General features: G+C 42.4%; 2 protein-coding genes across 3 annotated transcripts; both read left to right on the top strand.

The window, feature by feature from the left end:
- Positions 1-765: 765 nt before the first annotated feature.
- Positions 766-5,370, top strand: LOC136471338 (3-oxoacyl-[acyl-carrier-protein] synthase, mitochondrial-like). 2 transcript variants are annotated; one of them, XM_066469065.1, is made up of 13 exons: positions 766-1,169; positions 1,916-2,020; positions 2,104-2,175; positions 2,530-2,616; positions 2,700-2,851; positions 3,173-3,253; positions 3,550-3,583; positions 3,729-3,795; positions 3,893-3,969; positions 4,090-4,150; positions 4,405-4,487; positions 4,585-4,656; positions 4,758-5,370. In XM_066469065.1, exons 1-13 carry the CDS (start codon positions 837-839, stop codon positions 4,920-4,922), a joined length of 1,389 nt encoding a protein of 462 aa, XP_066325162.1. In that variant the 5' UTR covers positions 766-836; the 3' UTR covers positions 4,923-5,370. The 2 variants fall into 2 exon arrangements, with proteins under 2 accessions (XP_066325162.1, XP_066325163.1); XM_066469066.1 differs by having other exon boundaries at positions 875-1,169; positions 1,959-2,020.
- A 1,332-nt stretch (positions 5,371-6,702) lies between these two features.
- On the top strand, positions 6,703-10,444 carry LOC136475975 (fumarylacetoacetase-like). The gene is made up of 14 exons (XM_066473629.1): positions 6,703-7,041; positions 7,259-7,337; positions 7,671-7,729; positions 7,823-7,947; positions 8,274-8,348; positions 8,467-8,545; positions 8,784-8,883; positions 8,969-9,028; positions 9,210-9,280; positions 9,419-9,481; positions 9,574-9,638; positions 9,772-9,868; positions 9,960-10,085; positions 10,205-10,444. The coding sequence occupies exons 1-14, from the start codon at positions 6,811-6,813 to the stop codon at positions 10,265-10,267; spliced, it is 1,293 nt and encodes a 430-aa protein (XP_066329726.1). The 5' UTR covers positions 6,703-6,810; the 3' UTR covers positions 10,268-10,444.
- The last annotated feature ends 15 nt before the right edge of the window (positions 10,445-10,459 follow it).

The following is a 10,459-nucleotide window of genomic DNA, read 5'->3' as shown; positions in this document are numbered from 1 at the left end:
TTGCCAAACTAATGATTCAAACTAAATTTCAATTGTACCATTATGTTTCTTACAGTAATCTTTCAAAATAAATAAAACCCCATACGAATATGTTTAGATTTTTTTTATGAAGAACATTTTTCTTGTAAAGATATAATATTTTTCTTTTTTTGTTCAGCATAGCAATGTTCTAGATTTAGGAAACAACGTTCACAAGAAATATATATTGTAGATTTAGGATAATAATATTTCAGATTTTAGGAGAATAAATAAAATTATAGGTTCATTGCATAATATTCGTGCCCAGTATTAGAAAATAAAAAAATCTTGCATAATTGGGACAATTAAATTGTACCATCGAGGATCTTTTGATATTGACAAACGATTAAAAATACACTATAGAACATCTCATATGTTGTGTGTGAACAATAAAAAAAATACATCGTGTAACATCTCATGGGTACGATATATAGAAACACTGAAAAAAACAACACATATGGAACTTGAATAATTTGGAAAAACAAAATCTAGATACATCTTGGAACATCTCAAGAATATACCATTTGTAAATACAACGAGAATAATTGCATTATATTATTATTATTATATATTATAGAAGTCTCATGCGCGTCAACCTTGTCGTGATTGCGTGATTCGTAAAGCAGACGGATGAAGCTAGACACAAAAATGAAAAGGCCCGTTGCATCACAGGAATGGCCCGTCACCCTTTTTCCCTCGGCCCAACTAGAAAGCGGTTGCTTCGCAGATCGCAGGCCCTTACTCGTTGGCTGCCGCTCCCCGCCTCCGCCCGTCTCCCACAGCCACGCCGCCGTCCTCGAGCCGCTCCCCGTCGCCTGATGAGCCGCCTCCGCCGCGCTCCCCGCCTCCTCCGGGGCCTCTCTTCCTCCTCGGCGGCGGAGGCGGAGGCGCTCCCGCCGCCGCGCCCCTCCGCGGGCCGCCGCGTGGTCGTGACGGGGCTGGGCGCCGTCACGCCGCTGGCGCGCGGCGTGGGCGCCACCTGGGACCGCCTCGTCGCGGGGCGATGCGCCGTGCGCTCGCTCGCCGCAGAGGACCTCCGCCTTTCGGAGGAAGCGGCGGGGAGGACGCTCGAGCAGCTCTCGTCCAGGGTCGTCGCCGCCGTGCCGCGCGGGAAGGGCGAGGACGAGTTCGACGAGGACTCGTGGACCAAGGTCTAATGCTTTACTTCAATTGTTGCTCACGGTGCCCGCGTGTGAGGAAGAGAGCATTGTGCCATTTGTGTGCTTACTTCGCATTAGGAGTTCGAATTTTTTGCTCTAATTCTACACCAAAAATCCACAATACAATTTTCTAGAACGTGGACATATTATGGCACTAAACCCATATTACTGCTAAATTCCATGCCAGTGGACAGGTGTAATAGTCTCGATTATTAACAGAAGATAAATGTCACAGTTTACATCTCACAGTGCTATACTACAGTCCTCACTCATTATACACTGTTGCAAATAATCAATCCAAAAAGTGCTATTGTTAGTTACTCCCTCCATTCCAAATTATAAGTCGCTTTGAATTTTTTTTTTGGCACATAGATTTTGTGTCTAGATACATAGCAAAATTGATGTACCAAAAAAAATCAAAGCGACTTATAATTTGGAATGGAGGGAATATTTGCTACTTTCCACCATCGTCACTGATGCCAGTGCTTACAAAGTCGGTGTGTATTGAACCTTCCTTGGATTAGATGCATGCTTGATTTAATAAACAGATTTGTATAGCAAAGATGTGTCTTCTCTGTTGGCTTTGTTCCAATGTGGCGTCTCTATAATCCAATAGGAAGTCCATTGTACGCTTTTGGAATGTTATTGCATGGCTATAAGTGTGTAAATTTTGTGCTTATGTGGTCAAACTTTCTTTTTCATGTTCTTAAATCTTTATTGAACTTTCTTGTTTCCAGGATAAATCTATATCAGGATTTATATCCTATGCTCTGTGTGCAGCTGATGAGGCTTTAAGAGATGCAGATTGGTTGCCTTCCGAAGATGAGAAGAAGGAAAGAACGGTACCATCTGTCTTCTGTGGAAGCTCATTTTCATTTTTCATATATGTGGTTTTAAGTTCCGGGTCTGATTAGTGCTGTATCAGGGAGTCTCTATTGGTGGAGGGATCGGAAGCATCTCAGATATTTTAGATGCGTCGCAAATGATCATTGAAAATGTTTGTATCCTTGCTCCTGCATTCCAATTTTGCTGTGTGCAGCATTCACTGTAGTCAGTAATTACTGTGGTAGTTCAATTTCAAATGATGGTTGCACATAATTCCTCTTAATTGATATGTGTTTCTACGATCTGAACTTTCTGCATCTATTCTCTTATATGTTGAGAATGTATCGAGGAAATGCAATGTTAGATGTCTTGTTTAGACAAGATGGCCATAAGCAATCCCATACGTATAGTATCTCATTGCCATGCTTTGTTTGGCTTTCGATGACACACATGCCTTGCAATATAAATGATTATATTCTAGTTACTTCCAAAGCTGAAATTTAAAGTTTGTTTTTTCTTTGATCAGCGTTTACGTCGCCTCAGCCCATACTTCATCCCCAAGATTTTGATCAACATGGCATCAGGTCATATCAGCATGAGATATGGTTTCCAGGTGAACTTCCTTGTTGCCATTTGGAATAACTAAGGTTTTTCATAAAATGGATGTTAATAGTAGTAGTTATGCTTCTAACTTAGGGTCCAAACCATGCTGCTGTGACAGCTTGCGCCACTGGTGCTCACTCTATTGGCGATGCTACTAGGATGATCCAATTTGGAGATGCCGATGTGATGGTGGCTGGTGGAACTGAGTGCAGTATCGATGCTTTGTCTATAGCTGGATTTTCTAGGCAAGTATGTTCTCAAATGTTTTGTTTTGTCTGTCTTCCAAAATAGTACTGTATGTGCTTTCCTTTTGGTAATTGGAAAATGGCCTGAATGCTTTACTAAGGCTATTAGGAGACACTGCTGAGTGTGAGGGTGTAGTAAGCAATAGAAAAGCCACTTTTGCATCCACTAACAGCCACTCGTAAAATATATATGCAAAATTGCAAAATTTATCTGCATGTTTTGGCTTTTGCCCATTGTTGCTGATCGATATGTAGTTTTCCCCCTTATTAGTGTCACCAGCCAATACCTTATTCCATTTTCCATTTTTTTCTGTTTTGCAGGCTAAGGGCATTGTCTAAAAAATATAATTCCTCTCCACTTTCAGCTTCAAGACCTTTTGACTGTGGTAGAGATGGATTTGTGTATGTCATGCCACTATTAGATTGTGTGTCTGTTTTAATTAATGTTCAGCTTATTCTTTTCACGAAGGGCAGGCCTGGTGCAGTGGTGAGAGCTGTCTCACTGAGTCACCAGGTCGCGGGTTCGAAGCAGTCTCTCCGCAGATTTTGCGGGGGGGGGGGGGGGGGGGGGAGGCTTGCCTTGGTTTTTCCCTTCCCTAGACCCCACTCATGTGGGAGCCTCCGGCACTGGGTTTGCCCCCTTTTTCAGCTTATTCTTTTCACCATGCTCTTACCTTTTGTTCTAAACTGATCAATAGGATTGGTGAGGGCTGTGGGGTCATGGTTTTGGAGGTGAGTGGTTTGGATGTTGTTTAAAACCAATCATTACTTCCAGTAACACACAAGACAGTATTGGAGAGTAATGCCTGTCGTTTCTTGACATTTCCAGGCTCTGCTCATTTTACATGTATTGAAAAGTTTCTTACTTATTCCACAGGCACTTGATCATGCAAAGGAACGGGGTGCAAAAATTTATGCTGAAGTTCGAGGCTACGGAATGTCTGGTACCCTGTTATTCCTCAATGAAGATTGTTTCTGTCTCACATGAAGATTGTTTCTGTTATTAGTATATGTCAGATTATGAAGCTCAGTTTCTTCCAGGTGACGCGCATCACATAACTCAGCCACAAAATGGTGGTAGAGGTGCTATCTTAGCCATGAAGCGGGCTTTGGACCAGGTGCAAAATCATATGCACCTTTGTTGTTTTGCGCTGCATATTTTTACTGTTCTTTTAGTGTAAAAGAAGTTAGGAACAGTATGACTGTTTCTTTGATTTGTGTTCTGATCCTCTTTCCAGTCAGGTCTTCATGCAAATCAAATTGATTATGTGAATGCGCATGCAACGTCAACTCCTCTTGGTAAGGCTCACATATGCCAAAGACATTCAGATTAGTATCAACTTAGCTATAACTTGTGTTCTGTTCTATTCCTCTGATAACTTCTGTTTCTGATCGCAAGCTATATGGAACTATTTTTTGTTTGAAGCACAAATAGGCTAATTCACATAACTTCTGTTTGTTCTGTCCATTTAGATAACTTCCGTTTCCAACCTGAGCTAAATGGAGTAATGATAAACGAATTGACACTTAATTTCGATTTGGCCCACAATTAGGTGATGCTGTGGAGGCGAACGCGATCAAATCCGTCTTTGGCAACCACGCGGCATCTGGTTGTCTCGCATTATCCTCAACAAAGGTAGTCTCCGGCGCCACAGTCCTATCAAAACTTACCTCTGTTCCCCCTTTTGTTTCATTTCCCCCCCAGTCCATTCCAACGCACAACTTTTGTCTAGGGAGCAATTGGTCATCTGCTAGGGGCAGCTGGATCGGTAGAAGCAATCTTCACTGTGCTAGCAATCCACCACGTATGTCGTCTACCATCTCTTGGTTATGAGCAGCAGCTCAATTTGTACCAAAAGAGAAAACACTCCTGTGCTCAACTCACATCAACATCTGCTGCTTTCAGGGAGTCGCGCCGCCTACGCTTAACCTGGAGCAGCCGGACCCGCTGTTCGAAGGGGCGTTCACGCCACTATCTGCGCCCAAGAAGGCGCCGATACGAGCGGCCATCTCCAACTCTTTCGGGTTTGGTGGAACTAACACGTCGCTGCTGTTCTCGTGCCCGCCCTAGTTTTAACAGCGCTCTACCATCTGTTCCTCGGCTTCTCGCTGGAAGTGAAGAGGCCTACTGGAATATTCAGATATGTTCCGGAGTAAGCTTCTGAAGGCACCACCCGCGTTTGGCTGAAGTTGAGGAGGCTTCAGGGCTTTGACGCGCCACATTCTGTTCCTTCGCTTGCTCATGCGTTTGCTTCGGCTGCCGTGCAAACCGTTTAACTGCTACACACCTGAGGCAACTAAACTCGGTTAAACGGTTCTTCGCAGGTTTTTGTTTCAAGTGTCGGTTAAACTGAACACCACTTGCACAGTTGCACTGCATTGGAGAAAGCAGTTCAAAGTGAAAGCTATATTTGGGTACTTGTGTTCGTGTTCGTGTATGCATGGCCCCATCGGTCTTCTAGAGTGTGGTATCCAGCTTGAGTTAAGAACAAATTTACCAGCCACCACAAAGGCACAAACTCCTTGCTCTCTCCAGTTTTGATTCAGCTTTTAGACCAAAAAAGATGGCTTCTGGATTTTTTTTAAAAAAAAAATACTTTCTGCCAATGCAAAACGAGTGGACGACTCTGTTTTTCTTTTGGGGAAAAAAGCTAAAGTACTGAGCTTTTTTAAATTTTATTTATGAACTTGAGTTACCTGTGGCACCCATCATTCGTTCTCTGAAAAAATGGAGTATTGTCTGGGGTGGACTGCTTTGCTTGTCGACAGAGGGCTCGCTACCGTCGAAAGCAATAGTAGATGCCCAACGATAATACTGCTACAACTGCTTGCGTGGCGTAAGCAGCGGGCCAGCTGGAAGCTGAGCGCCGCCTACGGCTTCTAGACGGTTTTCTTTGTGACCGGCTGAAGCGCTAACCGCATCGTAAACTTATCCGTCCAAAGATAAACAATAGCTATCAGTAAGCTACTCTGTCCCTAAATAAATAGATTCATCAGTTGTCTTAAGTCAAACTTTTTTATGCTTTGACTAAATTTATAGAAAAAACATCAAGATTTATGATACCATACTAGTATCATTAGATGTACCATAGAATATATTTTTGTAATATGCTCATTTTATATAATAGATGTTGTTACTCTGTTCTATAAATTCAGTCAAACTTAAAAAAAATTAACCGGCACCAATTCTATAAATTAATTTATTTTGGGACAAAGAGACTAGTAAATACCACTCCTAGTAATTACCTCTTCTCTCCCGAACGAAAATCCTATATGACCTGTTTGGTACACGCGTATGTGAGAATAGGTAACTTGTTGAGATCCTGGACTCCCCATGTGCAATACTCCATCCGTGCTTAAAAAAAATTAAAGTTGTTTTAGATAAGTTTTGGGTTAAACATTAAAAATATAAATTATGAATAACTTTTAAGTAGTTGAGTTTAGAAATATAAAAACCATACGAATAGATTTGTGTTGAAAAATACTTTTATAAAAATATATATATATATCATTTTTGATAAATATTTTTTATAAAAATAAGAAGTCAAAGTTATACTTCGGAGATCGTGTTGCTATAAAAAAAACGACTTTATTTTTTAGTACGAAAGGAGTATTTCTGAACTTCAATCTATCCACATCATTGTACCTTTTAAGCTACTACTCTACTTTATAAGTAAATAAATCTAAATATATTATATATAATAATTTCTGCATATTTACAATTAGATATTTGACTCGGATAAAACTAGCTAGCTAGAACCGTACTGCATATCCTAGGAGGATTTCCAAAACCAAACCAGCAATGCCCCGACACATCCACCACCCTTGTCTATTTATACATACGGCCGGCCGGGGGTCTCTGCTGCCTCTGCAAGTCTTCACGGGCGGGTTGTTGTGGCCGTGGCCTGTGGCTGTGGTAGGCAGCAGCACCCACGACTCCACGAGAGAGCGGAGGAGCAATGGCGGAGCCGAGCCAGCAGCAGCTGCTGCGGTCGTTCGTGGAGATGCCGGCGGGCTCGCACTTCCCCATCCAGAACCTGCCCTTCGGGGTCTTCCGCCGCCGGGGGTCGCAGCCGCAGGCGCCGCGCCCCGCGGTGGCCATCGGGGACTTCGCGCTCGACCTCGCCGCCGTCGCCGACGCGGGGCTCTTCGACGGGCCCGTGCTCTCCGGCTCCCCGTGCTTCCACCAGGTGCATGCCTGCTCTGATCCCTTAGCCCTTTGATTCGATTCGATTGCTCCAGTGACGGACGGACGGATGGATGGCGTGAGCTTGATTTTAGCTACGCCGAGTCGCCGTGTGGGTTGGTGGTGCCAGGGTGGAAATAGTTAATTGAGGATTTGAGGTAACTGGTCTGGTACTGGACTAGAGTAGAAAATAATTGGTGTCCTTGGTGCTGTGCACGCAGGCGACGCTCAACATGTTCTTGGGCATGGGCCGGCCGGCGTGGAGGGAGGCGCGCGCCACGCTGCAGAAAATCCTCTCAGGTTCGTTGTCTTCTGCCCCTTTTATTTACTACCCGCTTCGCCTTTTAGCCTTTTTATTTACTGACCACACAATTAGTATGCAATTTGCAAAGTGTCAGGCAAAAAAAAAAAAAAAAGCCTGTTCGCTTGTTGGTTTCAGCCGGGGCTTATCAGCCAGCCAATAGTGTTTTCCTCTCACAACAAACCAGCACTAGCCGGGCTTATCAGCCTAGAAACCAACCAGCGAACAGGCTCAAAGTGTGGTTGTTTGTTCATACCAGCTATCGATGTCGATGGCAATATATACAGATGCAGGACGGCAGTCCTCACTCTTCTTTCCTTGTCGCTTTGCAGCCGATGAGCCAGTCTTGCGTGACAACGAGGCGCTGAGGAACAAGTGTCTGGTACCAATGGTGAGCTTCATGACTCAGCCTTCTCGTCTCTTCTAATGGTAACAAAAGGACCAGTGACCAAATCATCGCCAATGCTCTGCTTTGGTAATGCAGAGTGATATAGAGATGGTTCTACCAATCACGGTTGGAGGTTACACAGACTTCTTTTGTTCTGTGCACCATGCAAGGAACTGCGGATTCATCTTCCGGGGGCCGCAAACTCCACTCATGCCAAATTGGTAATGTGTTTTCTCTGATAATGTGCTTTTTTGGCATCTGGGGAAACAAAAGCAGTATGCTAATCAGTTGATATCAGATCCTGTCCTGTGAATATTCTTGCTAAGTTGCTAGGGATCATGCAGTTGCTCTTTTTACTGATAATAAGACTAAAAAAAGTATGAACATCCGTAGCACTGGTTGTTATGTTACTATGTTCAACCTTCATGGTTATGATTAAATTTCTAGATGCTTTGCTGCATGTTACTGTTTACTCTACTTTTTTTTCATCACTTCATTGATGTGACCCAATTGTAACTAACTTACAATGTACATTTTGTCAATTCAGGTTTTATCTTCCAATAGCATACAATGGGCGAGCATCATCTATAGTTGTCTCTGGGACCGATGTCATTAGGCCCAGGTGTGCATCCCAAAATACTAGCTAAAAAGAGTCTTAAATGTTGTTTCAAGCTTGAAACCTCTATTTTGTGCTCCGTCTGTTGCTCTTTTGTTTAATTATTTCTCTGTTTTTTATATAGAGGACAAGGACATCCAACAGGAAACTCTTCTGCTCCTTATTTTGGCCCCTCTCAGAAGCTTGATTTTGAGCTTGAGATGGTTAGCTTCTTACTGCCCTATCTACCTAATTAAGCTGTCAAGTCACTTTCAGTTAATTTTTTTCTCATTAAGCTGTTAAGTCACTTTCAGCTATTATTTTTTTCCTTGCACATTTTCAGTTATTATTGGTATATGATTATCAAATATAGGACTAGTATAGGTAATGTGTGCTTTGTTTCAGTGATGATTTTCTTTTCACTATATTATATTCATAATGCTTGTTGGCTTGTGCTTTCAGGCTGCCATTGTTGGTCCAGGGAATGAATTAGGCAAACCTATTGATATTAATGACGCTGAAGAACATATTTTTGGCCTAACTTTGATGAATGATTGGAGTGGTATTCTATTCTTTACAATTTTAATCTGTTTAATTAATGTTAACATGCATGATGTGATTATACTGAGTTGCATGTAATATGACAGCCAGAGATATCCAGGCCTGGGAGACTATACCTCTTGGACCTTTCCTTGGGAAAAGCTTCAGTAAGACACTTGAACTTAATGAAACTTTATGTTTTCTGAACAAATATTAAGCTATGCTTTATAAATAAAAAGTTAGCAATCCTGCAAGCTTAACATATGCGCTTCCATCGTTTTCCCTTTTTGGCTCCATAATATTTCAATTGTGTCCTTAAAATTTACTGTGTTTGTACAATTTCTCTAGGTACCACCATATCGCCATGGATTGTTACTCTGGATGCTTTGAAGCCTTTCATGTGTGATGCTCCTAAGCAGGTGAGGAAATAGTGTCTTTAAGATTTGTCGTTGGAATAACCAATACTGCTAAGATAACACTGACCAATTGATTATTTTTCCTAATCAGCATTTTATGGAACTTCAGTCCATGGAGACCTAATTCTCTTTGCATTACAGGAACCTGAGCCTTTACCGTACCTAGCTGAAAAAAACCACATAAACTATGACATTCCTCTTGAAGTATGGCATTGTTATTCTGCAGCTTCTTCTTCACTATTTTTATTTATGTCAAAAAGAGATCTAAGTGGGGCACGCTTTTTTTCCTTTGAAAGGTCTGGGTTAAGCCCAAAGGTCAAAATGATGCATCAATTGTCACAAAAACTAATTTCAAGCATCTGTAAGTACACTGCTTATTCGTTTTTTCTCTTTAAATGCTCATGTGTTTTAGTTGGATGCAACCCATCAACCATACTGCATATGTTTTTGCCATAGCGCATAACATTGGCACATTCTTGCAACCAATTTCACAGGTATTGGACGGTGACGCAGCAGCTAACACACCACACTATCAATGGATGCAACATGAGTCCGGGGGATATATTTGCAACTGGCACACTCAGTGGACCTGTATGGAATAAACACTGCATCTTTTATCATCTGACATGTAACTGGGGGTTGCCTATCCATATGAATCTTATTTTGACATGTGACGTTTCAGGAACCGGACTCTCTCGGATGTCTGCTGGAGCTAACATGGAACGGGCAGAATGAGATACCGGTGGGGAATTCGACCCGCAAGTATCTAGAAGATGGAGATGAGGTCATCTTGACAGGATGCTGCAAGGTATTGTGAATTCGTCTTTCCTCATCAACTCAAATCTAGGTCTCTATGGTTATGTCGGGCTGTATCTTGATTCCATCTGCTGTCGGGCTGTATCTTGATTCCATCTGCTGGTTCTTCAGGGTGAAGGCTACAACGTTGGTTTTGGAACCTGCACCGGGAAGGTTCTGACGGCACTTCCCTGAGCCCAAAACGTCTTCGCATCAGCTCTCCGGAGTCTCAACAATCTCAACTATCAAAGAGTTCATTCCGCAATCTAGCAAGCTGCTATGTAACTGAACAATACGGGTTGTTTTCCTGCACTATTGAAGATGAGGAGACTGATACTCTGTTGTGCAATAAAACTGGTTCATCATTTTACACGTTCTCTCTCTCTA

Source organism: Miscanthus floridulus, chromosome 8 (genome assembly GCF_019320115.1).
Source record: "Miscanthus floridulus cultivar M001 chromosome 8, ASM1932011v1, whole genome shotgun sequence".
In the NCBI taxonomy this organism is placed as follows: domain Eukaryota; kingdom Viridiplantae; phylum Streptophyta; class Magnoliopsida; order Poales; family Poaceae; genus Miscanthus; species Miscanthus floridulus.
The sequence above is the reverse complement of the archived record's forward strand: the minus strand, read 5'-3'. Positions and strand labels throughout refer to the sequence as shown.

Bases quoted from the DNA above. Each gene is read 5' to 3' on its own strand.
- LOC136471338 (XM_066469065.1), top strand. From the start codon at position 837: ATGAGCCGCCTCCGCCGCGCTCCCCGCCTCCTCCGGGGCCTCTCTTCC. The intron at 2,617-2,699 runs GTGAACTTCCTT...CTTCTAACTTAG, and splicing joins GCATGAGATATGGTTTCCAG to GGTCCAAACCATGCTGCTGT. The intron at 4,151-4,404 runs GTAAGGCTCACA...GCCCACAATTAG, and splicing joins TGCAACGTCAACTCCTCTTG to GTGATGCTGTGGAGGCGAAC.
- LOC136475975 (XM_066473629.1), top strand. From the start codon at position 6,811: ATGGCGGAGCCGAGCCAGCAGCAGCTGCTGCGGTCGTTCGTGGAGATG. The intron at 9,482-9,573 runs GTATGGCATTGT...TTCCTTTGAAAG, and splicing joins ACTATGACATTCCTCTTGAA to GTCTGGGTTAAGCCCAAAGG. The intron at 9,869-9,959 runs GTATGGAATAAA...GTGACGTTTCAG, and splicing joins CTGGCACACTCAGTGGACCT to GAACCGGACTCTCTCGGATG.